Source organism: Aplidium turbinatum, chromosome 4, assembly GCF_918807975.1.
Source record: "Aplidium turbinatum chromosome 4, kaAplTurb1.1, whole genome shotgun sequence".
Lineage (NCBI taxonomy): Eukaryota > Metazoa > Chordata > Ascidiacea > Aplousobranchia > Polyclinidae > Aplidium > Aplidium turbinatum.
In genome coordinates this window covers 43,075,089-43,094,424 of record NC_137475.1, presented here as the reverse complement: position 1 = coordinate 43,094,424, position 19,336 = coordinate 43,075,089, and the positions used below count along the sequence as shown (strand labels likewise).

At 38.1% G+C, this 19,336-nt stretch overlaps 1 protein-coding gene across 1 annotated transcript; it reads left to right on the top strand.

The window, feature by feature from the left end:
- The first annotated feature begins 162 nt into the window (after window positions 1–162).
- LOC145768140 (nucleoporin Nup43-like) lies at window positions 163–4,882 on the top strand. The gene is made up of 6 exons (XM_082579612.1): window positions 163–307; window positions 941–1,061; window positions 1,424–1,515; window positions 2,052–2,202; window positions 2,989–3,276; window positions 3,891–4,882. Exons 1-6 carry the CDS (start codon window positions 191–193, stop codon window positions 4,133–4,135), a joined length of 1,014 nt encoding a protein of 337 aa, XP_082435738.1. The 5' UTR covers window positions 163–190; the 3' UTR covers window positions 4,136–4,882.
- Window positions 4,883–19,336: the final 14,454 nt, after the last annotated feature.

Below are 19,336 nucleotides of genomic sequence, written 5' to 3'. Positions count from 1 at the left end.
CATCTTTGAATACACATTGAAGTTGTTGCGCCAATCAAAATATGCCAAATTTGTTTACGTATATTTTTAATATTGTGTTTTATACATTTAAATCGTTTTGTGAAACATTGCATGCTACTGTGTTTTCTTGTATGAACATATCACTTGATATGTTGTAGATTATTCTGAAAAGCGATCTTAGCTAAAAGCCATGGAAGAAACGTTAACTTTTGTATCACAAAAAATTAATAAAGTTAGATGGATTCCTACAAGTTCAACAATACTCAAGAAGTCCCAATCATTTGCTACAGGGAGCTACGAGGACAAGGTAAAACATACAGAATGTATGTGCATGAACCTCGATATCTTTTTCTGCAGCAGAGTAATCATGTTTGATCAGCTGCGATCTTTCTCATAAAATCCCTCCATTTTGTACTGTCTTTTATTTTTGTATTTCTTCCGCCATGACTTTCAGTCTTGTAATTTTCTTAATGTCGGCAAAATACTGTGTACACTGGTACTAAAAAAAATTCAAAGTTGGCAAAATTCTTGTCGTCCTTTTGTTCGCTTGCCTTGCACCATCCTAGTCCAGACCGCATTCCTTTTACCAATGAGTTGCTTCTTTCGATGTTTCCGAATACCAATATACTGATTGGTTTTAAAAATCAAATACGGTACCAAATAGTATGAAATACCTGGTTTCAAATGAAGAATGTTCTACTTTAGATCAAGTGATGATGGTTTAAATCCCACCCTGGTTTTGGTAACTCTTGACTTATTTCATGGGAACTTTGGCATTCGAATAGTTTACTAGAAACAACAGCATTAAAAGCCTCAACAAGTATGCGATACTGTCATAATTAAATTTTTGCAAGAGAATTTCTTAAAGGATAGGTCGTCGTCGTCGATCAATCGCAAATTAAAATATCGTAGGCTATATATTTGTTTTTTATATTTTTAGGAAAATTCAGTTGTAATTTGGAGCCTTCAGCACATGTCAAGACCAGCCACCAATGAACCACTTGAGATGGAAGATATCGAGAGTTCTCAACCTCGGAGATTATGTGAATACAGAACTAATGGTGAGTGGGATTGTAGTCCTATTTTGAGACAACTTTGCATGTTAACAAGTGATGTGACAATTGCATAATATTATTTGACAATAATTACTAGGTATCTGAATAAAAATATACAAGTCATTAACAAAAAATATATGAAAGTTATATAAGTCAACATCGCTGGCTACCTTCATTGACTATTTATCCAAAAAAAATTGGGTGACATGAATAGTTAACCAGCTTGGGTTGTTACTGTTGTCTTAGTCTCGATGCCTTTACACTAAAATTACTGTTTAGTTTTTTATTTTAAGCGTAAAATCCTTCCTTGCGTTTGTGGTTTATCGTCTTTGCAAACAGAGCTTACAATTTCAGTGCCTTCTCTGCAGGAGATGTTTGTGGAATGGAGTTTGCTGATTCTGAATTCATCGTGGTTGGTCTGAATTCGGGTGACGTTTGTCTTCTAAAATTGCTTTCAAAGGTATCTCTACAAACTATTGTAGGGTGAGGCATGGTCCAAATATAAGTTCAATTCTTATAGCATATGTTTTCATGAATGGGACCTTCCCGTGTCCATCATTGTTCTAAGCATAAAAAGTCTTGTGTTTTCTAGTTGATTTGAGCTTCAAGATGTATTTCACATCATGTCTAAATGGTTAAATAAATTCGTCGAAATATAGGTCCATCTTTCACAAACATGGCTTCTTGATCTAACTTTTAATGTTTTTTTTTTTGTTTAGCTTGGCACATGCACCGTACTTTCATTTTCCGATAATTTTTTTCTGAGCTTGTGAAAACTTAAAAGCCATTTTTTTACCAACTAGATTGATAACATAGCATTGATCTGACCAATCAATCAAATGGCTGCCCACACATGTAGCTGGAGTCACCGCCACTGCCCAAGAGTGGTAAAAGGCAGAGCTGAAGAAATTTAAAACGAAGATAGCAATTAGCAAACACCGACGTACGTTAGTTTGCTGACATAGTTTGCCGACTTACCTTAGTTCATAACATTAGGATATCCAGATGCAGTGTGTATGGAAAACCCTGCATAAGTTTGGTGGTTCCACGGATGTTGCTGTAGAGTTGCCTGAACTAGCTTCTGTCGGAGAGGACGGTTCTCTTCACATTTTGCGTGTTGACACAAAGTCTCCATTACGTACTTTCGGTAAGCATGGCTAGCTTCTAATGCGTGTTCAAGAGTGTGGTTTTTGTAAGCGTTATGAGAAATACTTTGGAAGTTTTCAGTTGCTAGTGGATGAAGCCTTCCTGAAAATTCTTTATTGCTAGTAATCTCACATTGATTTAAAAATTATATAATACACATTGTAGATAGTCTTCTAATAAAACTGTTTTGTTTCTGTGAACCAACCCAACCAAACTGTCCTTGAAGCGGTTGACTGTCTCGTATATTGTTAATATGAGTCTTACTCACTTAAGTCTAGCCTCATTTTTTGATCATAAATCGATTTGGCCATCACAGCATCTTCAGTCTGGTAATGTCAATATATTATGATTAAAAAATGAGGTTGGTTAACTGTTTGTTGCGTATATGCGTTTTAGATTGTGCTATTGTACGAGATTGACTTAGTAATGAAACGCAATTAGAATTTAAAAGCTACTACCGTGTAGTGTAAATGTAATGTTGTGTAAGCTAATGCAAATGCTTGTGTTCTTGCAAGTAAAATACTACAGTAGGTAGTATTTTAAAGCAAACAGCTGCCTATTGGATGCTTAATGTTAGAAGAAATTAAAAAACAACTTTTTAAAGTTGCATCAGTTCAGCAACTTAAGTTTACCTAAGGCTGGAAAGTGGGAAGGCTGTAAAAATTTCCTGCTTGGAAAAGACTCTACACCACATCTCTGCTTTTGATAATCGTGTTCGTAAACTTTAGTTTGTATGGTTTCAACTGCAAAGATCATTGCTTAATTGTAGTGCTATGTTTTGACGCAGCTCATCAAGATAGCTGCCCCATTACTTGCGTTCAATATCTAAACACCCATAATCTTTGCACGACCAATACGATCGGCCAGCTGCGGGTTTGGGATGTTCGTTCTTCGAACGACGTTCCTACTCGTGTGATGATGGCTAACGAGGCATTGTCAGCACTTAATTGCGTTGATCATCATCCAACCCAGAGCCACATTATCGCCGCTGGTGGTAGTGATGGTTGCGTCACTTTGTTTGATGTGCGAAAGGAAAATGCTCCTGTAACAAGCTTACAAATCCACAATGAAGACAGTGAGTTTTTGCTCTTTTTATTTGTTGACATTGTAACATCAAAATAAGGTAAAACTATAATCACTTGTGTCTAGCAGTTTCTGTTAACAAATTTGCGAATAAAATCTTGTATCAGTTCCCGTGGCTTACAACTGCACGTGATCACGTCTGTAACTCCTTCACATCTGCAACGAGTAAAGTTGTGGCTATTGATGTTGAAAAATCTTGTGCTGAGAATGTTCTTTCATATTTTGAAACTTATTCAAATAGAAATAACAAAGACTTGCATCCTGAGACGAGTATTCTCATATTTTTTCTCTGGACTCTCTTGATAGGCCGTGTAGTTGTGCAATCATTTTATGGATTATTTTCTAAGCTAAGCTTTTAGGTCTTAAGAAGCTAAAACACGGTTTCTACAAATTAGTTTCCTGTTTCCACTATTTTTTCATCACTTTTTTTCAAGTTTTTTGCATAAATGTCTTAAACTTGACAACTAAATGTTTAGTTGCTTGTTCCTGTGCTACACCAGTACCATATTTAAGCTACAGTCGGCTATGTTGGCCATTGGGCTGAAAGAGAACTGTTTGCTGTTCTTTCTATCGTTTATCATCACTAACACAAAATCGTATTTTTAGTTTGGGAAATTCACTTCCATAATATCTCCCCATCTTTCCTGTTCACCTGTTCAGAGGATGGAACCGTGAGAAGAATTAATGACACGTTTGAGCTAAAGAAACTCTCTTTGGGGGCATCCCCTATTAACGTTACGGAAATGATATCAGACTGTGGCTTGTCCGTTAATTCACTTGATGTAAGCGGCAGCGGTTTGGTCTGTTCAACGGATGCCGAATCAGTGTATGTGGTCGAAGAAGTGATATGAGGTTGATTGTGTTCCTGCTGCTGTGCATTCTCAAGCAGCTTACCCACTGCCGGTTGCGTTGATAAGAAGGTCCAGGAGTACTTTTAGACCAGGACCAGGAATCATTTTAGGGCCCGTAAACTTTCCCAGAGGGGCCCTTGATCTTGAAGAAAACACTCCGTATTTGGACACACATTAGTGCGTTTTTCTTAGAAGTATTTTGATTTGAGGCCCAAGAATCTCATCGGTAGCCTACAGGGCCCAAATTATCTTCTCAACTGCCCTGGCCACCGTCAACATGACAAGCGTTTCTGTTAATTGTAGTCAACTTGTTGTGGTTTTTTTTTTTGTACACGTAGCCTATTGCGTGCGCATCAAAATCACTCTGTCGCTTTCAACTAAGCAGTTGTTTCCGAGAACTCATTAAACGGAGAATCTCAAGTTATGTGGAAAGTCGCTCAGTTATTTGATATTAATCAGGGTTGCTGCTATCATTACGATTTACACTACAGGCTAACTTGTTGTTTTTTACTTGCTAAAGGAACGTTCAAATATTACGTAACGCTTTTTTTCCGAATTTTTGACCCTCCCCCATGTAACGCCAACGTAACGCTTTTTTCAATCCCCCCCTCCCCCATGTAACGCTTTTTCACTACGAATTCAGCACAAAAAACTACCATTCCGTACTCGAAAGCGTTACGGAACGTTTTGCTTGAACCCCCTCCCCCCCCCGATGTTACGCTAACGTAACGCTTTGCATAAACCCCCCCTCCCCCTCGAAGGCGTTACGTAATATTTGAACGTTCCCTAAATAAACTTTGTCCAATTTGGGTTTCGGCTGGTTTTTCCCCCTTTGTTTTCTTGGCGTCAGGCTCCACGTATCCGATTGCACCATCCTTATTTAAATAACATTGAACACAGGTTAAAGAGATAATTCGCAGTACAGCAATGGGAAAGAATACTTGGCATACTTGCCTCAAAGAATCGATTTGATTGTGAATTGTTTTTCCCCAGCTTTTTGTAGCCAACAGCTTCTTTTTGTCTGGATGTGGAAACGTGCAGGTTTCTGGCTTGATCCAGGAAGCATTGGCGCCAAAGAATTTCCTAGTCTTTCATACACGTCAGTAGGGGGTGACGTGACGCTTTTTAGCTTGTCGCTGCAAGGTCATAATAATTCGATGGAATTCCACTGAAGCAAAGCGATGACTAGGCCTAAGAGATGGAAGGTAGGCTACAAACCTTACCCTGTCGACAGTGGCGTAGCTAGGGAATGTGCCGCCCGAGGCGGATTCAGATTTTGCCGCCCCTTCAAGAAAAAGCATGTGAAAATGAAATGCGTTTTTTATCAGATTATAATCAAAATTAAAAATTGTAGTCTGAAAGTGCCTCCCCCCCCCCCCCCCCCAGCTACGCCACTGCCTGTCGAAAGCACAACAAAGAACGTAACAACAAACGCTAACTTATTTGATGTTAGTTAGAAAAAAAACTTTTTCCTGGTGAATAAAGACCGGAAAAAAGTATGTTTTTCGGTTTGGGGAATGGTAGTCTAGGGCTCTAGGCTACTTGACCAAGTGCTCCCACCCATGAATCAACTGCCAGTTTACTTTTGAGTTTGTCAAGCATAAGCTTTTTTTTTCTGTTTAGGCTATGGGGTGGCAAAGAATGAACACAGCACAACAAAATACTGAGTCCTCAGAAATATAAGTTTTGTTTGTAAAAGATTCTACCCACTTCTTTCATGTGGGACAGGATTGTTTAGGGCAGGTGATCAAAAGAGACGTATAGCCTATGTGTGGTTTTGCCCAGTTCTGCTATGCCATGCATTCCGTTTGGCGCCATGTAAATTCAATTTTATTATTTATTGCAGGCGCGAACAATAAAGTAAACACACAAATAAGGCACCAAAACAAGGAAACGATAACAAAATCTAAAGGTTTAAAATATGCATCGATAAAACAGTGCTCGGAATACAGTATCTTAATAATGTAGAGCCACTACTAAACCTAGACAAGAGAGAGAAAAAGAAAAACTTTTATTACACTGGCTGTAAAAATAAGCCTGCAATTGACACTTGCAAGGGCAGTTTAAATTTTACAACACACAAAAGAGATGCAATAGCTCAGTTGATGAAAAATTCTGACTTTGAGAAGAAATTTCAAAAGTTATAGGTTACTCTTGAGATTGAGCAACGCATTTCAATGACAGCAGCTGTCCAGGAGAGCTGCTCAACATTCAGCGGTTACTAGGTCTAGTGAATGAAGTAATTCACAGACTTGTTCTCTCGTTTGACTTGTAGTAGCCAGAGATCGGCTTGATCTTGAAGATCACTTTTTTTTGGTGATTTTGATCTAAGATCACTTTTTTTTGTGATCTTGATCTTAAAAAACAATAAGATCAAGATCACTTTAAAATTGAAGTTTTCTTACTAGATAGAGGCATTTTTTTTAGAAGTCGTACTGTACAAAGTGGTTAGTGGCAACTACTAACATTAACAAGCCACTGTTAATATAATATGTGTCCAACAAAAGACGATTTAAAGTCACCATCTAATCTGGTCAGCGTTGCTATTTCAAAATTGAAAAAGTTTTCTGTGTTGGTCATAACAAAGAAGTCAACTTCCTTGTACTTTATGTTGACGTATAATAAAAAATGATTTAACTTTGTTCACAAGTTCCATGTGTGAATTTTAAAGAAATGTTTGCTTTCTTTGACTCAATTTTAGATGTTTCAAAAGTCTAGAATGGCGGTGTTAAAAAATCTGGACTCTAGCCGACTTTGGTCATGTAAAGTGGTTTATTGCAGCAAATCAACCAGACCAAGACTTGTTTAAGGCCTGAGTATGGAGTGGTTTGTCTGACCGCAAACCTCTGAACGTTTTTGAAAGCAGACAACAGTATCAAGGTTGCCAGATGGGTAAATAGTGCAATAAATATTGACACAATGCATTGAAACTTAAAACTACTTAGTAACACAAATAAAACCTCCCACATGAACCAGACAAAAATTTGGTAAAAAATGATGCAGTTTAAAGTTTATTTATTATAAATAAAAAGTATAAAGCTAATTGCAAATTTGGCTACTTTTTCAGTAGGCTACCGTACTAGCCTACTGTAATTAACCTCGGCCTTGGGTGTGACGTTGCAGTTCTACGCAAACTACGTCAGCAATTGATAAGCCTAATAGCAACAGTCACTAACTTATTACAATAATTGTAATAAGTTAGTATTCTCATGGCCAGTGATCGAGTAGTCAAAGTAAAAGTTAGCAATACCAACTATACACCTTTACCCAGGTTGGTTAATGCTTAATAAGTTAGTAATTATTTTTTGCAACATCATTGATCAAAAACTTCATTTTTTTTCAAGTACACAAAAAGTAATCTTGAAAGTGATCTTGATCTTCAAGATCACATAGTTTGGTGATTTTGATCTTTAAGATCACCTATTCTTGGTGATCTTGATCTTCAGGATCACCAATAGGCTACTGGTGATCTTGCCCATCTCTGGTAGTAGCTTAGATTTGCAATGCCTTCTCGTGCGGCCAAGATACGGTAGTTGGGTCTAGTTGTCAAATACCAATGATTCCACTTGGGGACCGTAAAATGGAACATTCGTGGAGTATCCTATGTGTTGCATTGTTTGTTGTACCGCTCCGCAGACACATATTATGCAACCCCCACCTAAACAGATTAGCTCCAGTGCAGCCAACGTCACATCTGATCCTGTTCAATGTGACCCATGCCTTAATCAGAGGTCTACTCCAGGAGAGGTGGAGAGTGCTGGTATAACTGAAAACTGGGGAGGGATATGTGGCAGCTCGTTCCATTCCTGGGCCCATGTCTCCATGCAGCTGAAGTTCTTATCCACAAGCTGTGTAGCATATCAATGGAATGGGCGCCTTGATGATAGGCGTTGAGGTCTGACTGATCCATTTCTTTGGGAGTGACTGTGAAGAAGGTGTTGAGGATCGAGTCTTGCATGCAAAGCCAGTTTGTGAGAGGCTTCTTCCCTACGGACATGAGCAGGAGCAACAACAAGCTTAGATTTACCTCCCTCAATCTCTGTGACCGGCCCAACATCTGTTCAAGGTCTTGCAAGCATGAGAAACTGTCAGGATTAAGATCTCAATAATATTTAAGATTCATTACTGGAGCACCTTGCTATGCATTGTGCAATGATCACTGCTTAAGGTTTGAGCACTTTGGCAAGGTTGGCAGTATAGTAGGGGAGGCCGGGGTACAGTGAATCACGGTACACAGTGAATCACCCGATCAAACGTAAAAAGTATATATTAAATTTTCTCTGTAATCACTGTTGCGTGACCACAGTAAAGCTTTCGTTTCACGTGCAAAACCACAGGCGGAGCATAGTTCAGCATTTTGTCCAAGATAGAATTTGTCGATTTCGTTAGTAAAAAGTAAAAAAATTATGTTGAAGAGTTTTGATCATATCTTTGTGCATGGTCAAACTTATGCAAGAGTGTTTATATAAAAAAGTACAGTTATAAGTGGGCATAAACAGGAATAAAACTTAAAACTAAACTCGTTTGAGAAAAGCATGTTTTTCTCATTTTTGTTTTGAGGATAGGCATAGTACACAGTGAATCATGCCTCAGTGAATCAATGGCGGATTTGATTCACTGTGTACCGGACTTTAGCATGTTGTGATATGTGTATAAAAAGTTTTTTTTATTTTAGATACGTTTGTAACTAAATATGCCTAGAGCTAGAAATAAGCCAAGAAAAATTGGTGCTACTCCTCCGGAGTTGATGAAAGAAGCTGTAGAGCAGATCATCAAAAATAAAACTTCAATGCCGGGGGAGGCAAGCTTGCAATCGAGGGGATGGCTCCTCCTCCCCCACCCCATGGCTACGCCTCTGTGTAGCTCATGGATCTGTTTCTTTTGCCTATTTACAAGAAGAAATTTATGTCTCACTTTTAAAAAGTAACTGATTGTAACCGTGATTCACTGTGTACCGGCACCGGTCCACAGTGAATCAATTTTTTGTTTACATTTAAAATGCAAAATTTCAAAAACTAAAAGTGCAACAGATCTTGCATTAGAGTCATGTATAGTTTAGATTATGCGGAATCGTGTGACAAAATTTGATGTTTCTATGTTGATTTGAATGTGAATAAATGCAAAAATAAACATTTGTGATTCACTGTGCCCCGGTCTCCCCTACCGTTTTTGAAGCTTCGGTTCCACAAATGGGAAAATGTTACATGGAGGTATATCCATGGTCATACCCAGTGTAGGCTACTTACTGCACTGAGGACTTGAGGAGGCCGAAACGATGTGCACCGGCAAAACCCAAAGGTTTAAAATATAACTTACGTCGATAAAGAAGTGTTGCCGGTAGGCATACCAACTTACCACTAGGCTACTGTATCTTAAAATTGCACAGCCATCAAACCTAGAAGCGAGAAAGAAAAAATTGAACTTTTTTTTTGTAAAAATTGTTTTACGCTTGCAAGGGCGATTAAAGTTCTATTTTAATAATAGTCGATTGCAAATTTATCCAGAACACTTTACTTTTTATAAGAGTAAATTTTCATTTGTAAGCCCACTTCTTGTCTCTTTCCACTTGTTGGTTCAGCAAATTTCTAACATTTCTTCAAATCGCCATTTCTTTAACAATTCCTGAACAATTTTTTTCCTTGCCGTAGGCTTACCACAAACAAATTCTTTTTTCAAATTTTTCTTACTTGACGTGTCTCCAGGTCTTGATTTTTTCATTATTCTATTTTTTTTAATTGGACCTCCGACTTTATCCGTCCCGTTAGCTCAGTGGTTACGCGCCGGCTCAAGATCATGCGTCGCTGGTTCGACTCTCGGGGTGTGTGCTTGAGCAACGCGTTTCAGGATTGCTCTCCATTCAGCGGCACCTAGTGAATGGAATATTGTCCTGTCAAGAACACTTCAACAATCGGAAAACTTCACTCTGCCAATCTCGGACCTGCGTCAACTCAAGATCCTCTACAACAGGGATTCTTAAACTTTTTTTAACGCGGACCCCTTAAAAAAATATTTGGTTTGCTTGGACCCCTTTTGTGGCCTAGTCCGAGGATCTTTTTTGATCAGCATGAATTGGACATAACGCAATAAAATTAAAATAAATTGGTAACAAAATTTTTTTTCTATTTGAATAAGGACCTTCTGATGATCATCCTTTCTGGGTGAAACAGGCTGTCAAGTGTTAGAGAGTAGTAACTATAGGGGAAGGTCTAGTTAGTTGAGCCAGAAATCGATTTTTCTGCAATAAAAATTTAACGACAAACTTTACCAAAAATCCGAATCCATCATGATAAATTTCAGTCTTATGCGGTTCTTGTGAACATGTTTGTGTTTGCGACTGACCCCGATTTATATCATTTATCGGCATTTTAAAATTAAAATTTAGCCGGCTCAAATGATACCCTAAATTTCACGGTTGAGCCACCGGTTGTTCACGGTTGATCCACCATTATTTCACTTCCAAAAGATATCCCAAAACAGAGCTCAATCTGCATCAAACACAATAAACTCTTCTCTTGAACATCTTGCAAATAAACAATCAAAAAAAGTTTAAACTGTGTATTGTGTCTAGTGTCTTAAAATGAAAGAACAGTGAACACTGAACGAAAAGAAATTTATATTTCTGAAAACACTGAGAATCATTGAATAGGAAACTTTGCACGAAGGTGCTTTTACCTTTCTGAAACGATTTCGCGAGGTTTGTGAAGAAAACGAACATTAGTAACCAGTGGCGTTGCTATCGAGTAAATATAAGGGGGGGAGTGCTAAAAAAATTACTCTCAAACTGGCGCATTACAGAAAAAACTACTCTTATGGAAGTTTAAGGGGGGCAGTGGACCGCCCCCGGCTAAGACACCAGTTCTACGCATCAATTACAGTACGGTACAACAAAATTAGGGCAGTACGTAAGGACCATCGGCTTATAAACTACATTCCTTATGATAAAGGCATGGCTCAACCGTGAACATTGCAAGTGGCTCAACTGTTAACATCGCCGCCATTTTCAAAATTCATGAAAAATTGCCAAGAACCAACTGGCTAATCAAGCAACGAGAACTACTAAAACAAAGAGTAGGGGAGATGCGGGAGAGTTGAGCCAATTTTTGCTTTTAAGCCCATATTTCCGATTGTATGGTTGCTGGTCCAAATGTTGTGTGCTTATGTTGAAGTAGAACCAATTGGCTTCCAGTCACTCTAATTAAATGTTAGTCAATATCAAACGTATTTTCAGAATTTAACTTTAAAAAAGTTTTGCCAAATGGCTCAACTCTCCTGCACCTACAGGAGAGTTGATCATAGTGTTAAGGAGAGTTGAACCAGATAAGGAGAGTTGATCCATGTAGTGCAGAAGTTCAAAGTTAGAGTAACAATGTTCTGCAAAAGCCTCATAAACCTTGTGAGTCATAATTTTTGCTTTCGACAAACAATCAGTGCAGTTAAAAATGACTTTTTCTGTTAAACAGTAAGCTATCTGTAAGCCTACAGTACCGTATATTCATGCACCACAGAATTTTATGAGTGTAGACTTTTTTAAAAGAAAACATCAAGCTTGTAAGCAGTAGGCCTATGCCACAAAATACACCCGGATTTCTACTCGTAGTAGCTCTGAAGAAGATCTCCAGCGTGCTGCTGAAGCAAATGAACGTGGCACCTGGATTCGATCAGCTGCAAACGAATTTGGGGTCAACAACAGGTCCACTTTAGAGCGATATATTAAGAAACGCAAAGAAAAACGTCATGACAATTTTGGATACAAGAAATGTAAAACAGCTAATATGATATTTACAATGGAAATGGAATCGAGCTAGCCAATCACGTGAAAGACTTGGCCTCTACCTATTACGGCTTGTCAAAAGACAAATGTCGCATGCTTGCCTACGAATTTGCTGTGAGAAGTAACGTTGTTATTCCCGATAGCTGGAAAGAGGACAAGAAAGCAGGACAAAGCTTCTGGTTGGGATTCAAAGATCGCCAAAAGTTGTCGATAGCCTACATAGGCTACTCCTGAAGCGACATGATTAGCAAGGGCAACAGCATTTAATAGATACACTGTTGGTACCTTCTTCGATAAACTTGCAACTGTAATGGATCGCTATCATTTCCAGCCACAAGACATACAGACTACTGTATTTAGGAAAAACAAGTTTTACTCAATGTGTCCGCCATTTGCGTCGATATAACAAGTCGGAGACGCTTCGAAAAGGACCTGCAAAAGTCACAAATAACACTTTGAGGTATTTAGGTCCATTCTTTTTTCAGATTAGCCTTCAGCGCTTCCAAACTTTGGTTGTGTTTAGTCGAAACCTTGTTCTCCAGGTAAGACCAGATACCAAAGTCTAGGGGGTTCAGGTCTGGGGATAATGGAGGCCATTCTTCCTTGGAAATGAAGAACGGCACATTATAGCTGAAAGCCAGTTTTCTGTTTTCTTAGCTCCATGTGAAGGGACAGAATCTTGTTGGAATGACCAGTTACGTTGTTTTGAAGTGTTTCTTTGCCCAAGGCAACAATGAACCCTCAAGAGTATCATTTCGGTAGTTTTCTTGGTTCAATTTCACTCCTTGGTCCACAAAAATCAATGGACTCCTTCCTGCTGATTCTTTGACTGCGGCCCACACCATCACTGCTGATGCCGCCTCTTGTCTCCGAGTGACTACCCGGGGTTCCATGTAACCATTTCTTGACCAAACACGATCATTTTGACTGTTAAAATGATGCTAGACATCAAATTTCTTCTCATCGCTGAACACAAGGTTTGGCAGCGTGCCTCCTTCAATGCGTGAGAGCAGAATTCTGGCTCTGGAGAGACGTTTCTCAATAGTATTGACATTTAGCAACTGTTTCTTCGTGTATTTAAATTGGTTCATCTTCAAATCCTTCTTGAGAACTGTGAACATGGTTTCATAGTCCACGTTCGCCTTCTTTGCCAGTTTTCGAATTGGATCTCTGTAACGTTAATTATTGATGACCCATGTAATAGATAAGCCGTTAGGTTAGCTATTCAATCACAGTATAACAAATAATTCAGCAAAGATAGCTTGGGCTCTTTTATAGAACTCACCACAAGACCTGAAACATTTGCATGATTGGCTAGACTGTTTTAACAAATAGGTTGAAGCAACAGTCCAGTTGCTTTGATATTTTTGCTTCAATAATTAACTGTTGCAAGCAAGTAGGCCTATAGGCCCGGGACTGTCGTTTTTAAGCATAAAACAACAATTTAAACGCTAGAATTGTAGATTTGAGAAAACAAAATTTTTCATTAAATAAAAAGGAGAGTTGAGCCATGTGGTTCAACTCTCCTTGACGTGATGGTTCAACTCTCCTAATCGTAGCCATTTTGAATTTAGCGTGGATTTCTTCAAAACGCTTTTAAGAAGCTGCGTGGTAATTGTTGCATACAATCACCTTTTCCAAAGGTACCCTGCACTATATTTGTAATTTAAATATCTTTTATAGATCTAGAGTTATTTAAGCAAATGCTGAAATTTGTCAAATCTACTTTTTGATACATTTTTTGCATTTTCAAAGATAACTTTCCGTGGCTATATCGTGAAGCCTTCTTGACAACAGTGAAGCTGTAACAATGTTTTTTCATACCACTAGTGACAGTAGAGTGCAATTATGTTAAACAGAATTTCTGCTAGAGGTGGTGGTTCAACTCTCCCTGTGCCTCAACTCTCCTGCATCTCCCCTAAGTTACCCTCACCTATTCCAGTATTTCCATTAAGACAATGATGAAACATCGTAGGAAAAAATAGCACATTTCTTATTTTTCTCAAAACTACTTTAACCTACCATTTTACATTTAACTGCTTCACAATTTTTCTGCTTGTAGAAAATCCCTAAAACTACATGTGCTGATGGACTTCAAGTTTTTCCATATTTTCGTTATGAAACGGTTGACTAATCATGCACGACGTTGCGATAAAACCGGATGGATCAACCGTTACCCGGCTCAACTAACCAAACCTTCCCTTATTTGGTTTAATGTAGGCTAACAAAATTTATGTTTTATAAAATTTAAGAAATAGCGAATGCAGACGTTTTTCAATATCTTCGATTTAATTTCAGTAATGTGAAGGATGCTGCTGATTGTCTTCAACAAGAACGTGAAATTGTGGCTTCGTCTTTGATAGGGCAACAGCAACACGCATGTCATCCTTTGCATCCAACGGTTTCAACTCTTTGTTTTGATAGTTCCCAAGGAGGAAAATCCTGACTTAGGGCCTACATAAATACGTAGGCTAGTCGCAAAAAGGATTATAGCAGCCATTGCTCTTTTTACCAAAAGAAAATAGGCTATGCTTGCGTCAACAAACTCCAAAAATCGCCAATACTTTTCGAATTGAAAGAAATTTTTAATGAATAACGTAATAAACGTACGTAACAAAAAACAGTAGGCTTACAATGCAATAACAATTAGGCTATCTGGAAACACCAAACCAAACAAGAAATTATCAGCGTTGTTTGAACTTAATCTCTTTTCTGTTGAAAAATTTCTTCCATTTTTGAAATTATACACTAAGATTTCCCTTGGGCCTTCATGGACCCCCTAAAACTAGTCCGCGTACCCCTTGGGGGTTCATGGACCCCAGTTTAAGAACCCCTGCTCTACAAGAATGTGAAACTACGAGGAAAAAACTATCAAGGTTTTGTCAGTCCGAGGATAAAGATTCAAAACCAACCAACAAACCAAAAGCACAGGAAAAGCTCCAATCAATCAAGCGAGTTGCTCAAACCAGTAGCGCACCCAGCATGGGGCTAAGGGGGCTCAAGCCCCCCCCCAAACTCGCCACAAAAAATAAAGTTTTTGTATGTTCCCTATGTAGGCCTATACCTTTTGCTTACATGTTAGATATGAATAAGACACAACAATACAACAGGGCCGAGCATTATAACAATATGTTTTACATATTTGCAAATAGTTTTAACAGTCGAACGTTTTCGGCTTAATTTTAAGCCCTAATCAAGAATCAGAAAATAATTAATAAATGCAATAAATTTCAACTTCTTGAAGGTAAATTAACATTAGGAAAAGGTAACTACATAAATAACTACAAACAAATTTGCCCCACAGGGAACGTGATACTGTAGCGATCCATTATTTCGTCATATAAGTTTCCCTTTCTTTTACTAAAGTAAACTACTTTAACCTAAATTTATTTCCTAGTGTTTCTGTAATTTTCCATGTAAACTGCTCCCGAAGTAAATAAGAAAAAGGGAACACAAAATAAAATGGTTTGTTCGTCCTTTGACGAGAGCTCACATCAAACCAGCTCAATTAGACAAAAAGCTCTATCAAATCGGACTAGCTCACATCAAACCAGTCCAGTTAGACCAGTTCAGCTCTCAGAAAACATTAAATTTATTGTTTAGTTAAAAATGTAATAATTCGTAATAGCTTAATGTTTCCCTGTTCTGCAATTTCACTATTCTGTAATCTTTAAATTCAATTTGTGTTAGGCTATAGACCTACAATATTATACGAACAGTCGAACACCTTCTGATAACTTAAAATTATAATTCGAATAACAATAGTTGTGTGGAAATTATTTCATGGAGTCAGATAGCCAAACTAGATAAATTAGATCAGCATTTCTTAAACTGGGGTAAATTTACCCCTGGGGGTAAATTTCCTCGTTTTGGAGGGTAAACGAGCTATCAATCAAAATATCCACATCAGTTGACGGGACAGAAAAATTGTGCCAGCTGAAGGTATTGTAGATATCATTTCACCGCTTGACGGAGATAACTGGAGATGATCTCAATCAAATCTTAAAGGATGACATCATCAGCTATCTTCAAACTTTGCAGGAGTTTGAACGATATTTTCCCGAGATCAATACTGGCAGCATTTTGATGAAAGTAGCGAGAAATCCTTCTGTATGTAAAGTGAAAGATGTTCCTGAAGTAGCCTAATCCAAGAAGAATTTATAAAATTAACAAATGATTCTTTTGCAAAAGATGAGTTTCACTCTTGCAACCTAGAAAAGTTTTGAGTTAAAATATAGCATTGCTATCCAAGGATAGGTATTCAAGCTCTGAATGTTACGGTCACGTTTTCTTCAACTTACCTATGCGAATGCGGCTTCTCTGCATTGCTTAGCCTACTATCAAATCTAAAGCACGAAACCAACTTTATATTGAATCCGATATTTGTTGTGCATTATCTCCTATTTTACCAGACATTGAACAACTCGTTGCCAAAAAGCAAGGGCAGCCGTCGCATTGAATATAACTGATGGAACTTGTTACTTTCCTTTTTTTAATAAATGATTACCGGTAGGCTACCAGTTTATCCATTGGGGGTAAATCTGATATGCATCTTTGTTAAAAGGGTAAAACATACAAAAAAGATTAAGAACCACTGAATTAGATAGATAGAAATTTCATCAAGCAGTTATAGACAGCCTTCATCTTAATTCAACTTATAAACAAACCATTCTTATACGTTAAATATAACCTGAATAAATATTACCACAATGCATCAAGTAAATGTTGAGGAGAATGGACGCGCCTTCAGCAAATAATTGTTTGTTTAAATTTGGGTTGTAGCGTTTAGCGTTAACAGTGCTTCCTGAATTTTGATGTCAAATTGGGATTTTCCTTTGCGTAAAATTATAAATGAGTCAGCAGAGAATTTTTGATCTGTGCAAAAAACTCTCCATGATATGGTCTTTGATGGCACCTTTCTTTAACTCCCTAAAGCTCATATGCTCCCGTACTCTCGTGGTCAAATGTCTGGTGGACAACTGGACATACCGATGTACCATAGCGTCATACGTCAATGCCGAATCACACGGACATGTAAAACTGTATAGGCCTACGACATTTGAGCAGAGAGACGAAGGCGTCTGGGACTTTAATTGAAAATACGAACTAATTTTGAATATTTTGTAGCCTAAATAGGAAAAACGTCCACATGAAATTTATTGTTTACAAAATGATTGTTTTGTTTCAAACTGTTTTCGTGCTAGTTGTTGGTTTCGCACTTATCTGTGTTGGCAAACGGAAAGCTATTTTTATCTTGTCATAGGCCTAGATGACGAAAAGTCGAGATCTATAAAAGATTGCGAGAGTGGACGTAGGGATGAGAGTGTTGATGGTTCTAATAGCGTGAGGTTCACTAGTCCAACTTCTAATCTGATTTGAGAGAACGATCCCTGATGTATCGAGAAACCGGTGGGTAGTGGGCCGTGAGAACCTTTAAATATTAATCAAAGGGATGGGCACAGTGCCGGTCTTAGGGTATTTCGGGCCCTGTGCGGAATATAGCCTACTTTGCTGGCCCCAATGACAATGATCCAATTCAGTAGCGAAGCTAGATATTTTGAAAGGGTAGGGGGTGGTCTAACGGTCGGCGGGCGAAGCCTGACGGGGTCATCGCCGAAGGCCACCTTGTGGCAGGGAGTCTGGGGGTCCTCCCCTAGAAAAATTTTGAAAAATTACTTTGAATTTGGGGCATTCTGAGAGCATGTTCAACAAAAATTTGGGTATGAATATTACTGTAAAATGATGCTATCCGGTGGCATAGCAAAAGGATAAGATCATGCTTTCCTCAGCATTTTTCGGAAATATAAAAGCTATGCCTCTATGTTGATTTGGATGCAACCCATTTCGTCCCCTAAAAAATTCTTACCTCGATTCCGTACCCTGAAATCGGAGTAACAAAATCAAATTTCGACCTAATTCGTCCCCTGAAAAGATCAAGAGAAATTTTGAAATGTTTGCGGCAATTCCGATCAGCGACTTCGGCTCTGTTGTTCTTTTTCTCGATCTTTTCAGGATACGGAATGTTCAGGGGACAAAATAGGTTGCACCCGTTGAGTCTCTATGTTTTCTTATTGCTAATTCCTTTGTTGAATTCACTTTCTTGAATTTTTCCATTGGAAATAACAAAATTAGGCCTACTGCATTTTCTGAGTAAATTTCGGGCCCCCTAATTTGCGGGCCCTGTGCGATCGCATGGTTTGCACACCCCAAAGACCGGCACTGATGGGCATTGGCCTACAGTCACTATTATTGCAAATCACTCGGCCGACATTTCTGAATTAGCCCCCCCTAATTTTTTTTCAGGGTGCGCTACTGGCTCAAACACACCCCACAAGAGTTGAATTAGTGCTGATTAATCTTGTCTTCGTGTGCAAAGTCTGGGGTTTGCCCAACTGAAATATCCGGGTATTATAAGGATTAAGAAAGATTGGTGGTTTTTCTCAAAACACTGCCAAAGGCCAACGTTAGTTTTTTTAATTAAATAAATAGGAGCTGATGTCTCTCAACCTCTGTTTTGGTCCCTCGATGTTATTGAGAAAGAAAAGTTGTTGGTCTACAAGGATCCTTCATTTAGGATGCAGCCGAACAATTAAACATAGCCTAATAAGGAAACAAAATCTGTCAGGTTCGGAAACTTGTATAATTTATTGATAAAGCTTTATTGATGAACCACAGTCTCTATATTACTCTATAGTAATATAGAGACTGTGGATGAACCGTAAAGGCGACTTTTTCAGTATCTTATTCAAATAGAAAAAAAATTCTGATTCTATTTGAATATGATACTGAAGAAGCCGTCTTTAAGGTATCGAAAGCTTTATCAATAAGTTATACAAGTTTCCCAACCTGAATGACTGTGTTTTTTTATTAGTTTTTTATTTGGAAACTTGCTTCGAAAAAAAACCTTTCGGGAAAGTACCATAGGTGTTTTTTTTTGCCAATTTTTGAGAGAATGCTACCGGTACTATCTTTACCCAGATAACAAGATCAGTCATTTTTACATTAATTCAACGTCTGCAGACGTTAACAGTATTAACATGGTGTAGCCTAATGTATTAGATTTTGTACCTAAACTTTAATCTGTCTTCTGAGAAGTTAATTTTCATGCTGTGGTTTGGTGAGAGTTTTTGAGTTATGATGAACAGTACGGTAACCTACCATAGATGTTATGAATTAGTTCAGGGTTAGAAATGTTTCTATTTTTAACCCTAACCCTTAATAAGGATTCAACCTAGTATTGGTTAAGGTTAGGGTCAGGGTTAGAAATGTTTCTTCAGAATAGAATCATTTTTAACCCTTAATAAGGATCAGCCCAAAGATCCGGTTCTGATGTGGGCTTAATAAGGTGAAATAACTGTATTGAAATTGATATTTAATTGCAAAGTATTTTGCGCAAAATTATATGCTTCCAAAACGTTTTGGTTGCAAAG

Excerpts from the sequence above, each read along its gene's own strand:
- LOC145768140 (XM_082579612.1), top strand. The coding sequence starts at position 191 with ATGGAAGAAACGTTAACTTTTGTATCACAAAAAATTAATAAAGTTAGA. Across the intron at positions 1,062-1,423 it reads ATGTGAATACAGAACTAATG|GAGATGTTTGTGGAATGGAG; the intron begins GTGAGTGGGATT and ends CCTTCTCTGCAG. Across the intron at positions 1,516-2,051 it reads TTCTAAAATTGCTTTCAAAG|GATATCCAGATGCAGTGTGT; the intron begins GTATCTCTACAA and ends TCATAACATTAG.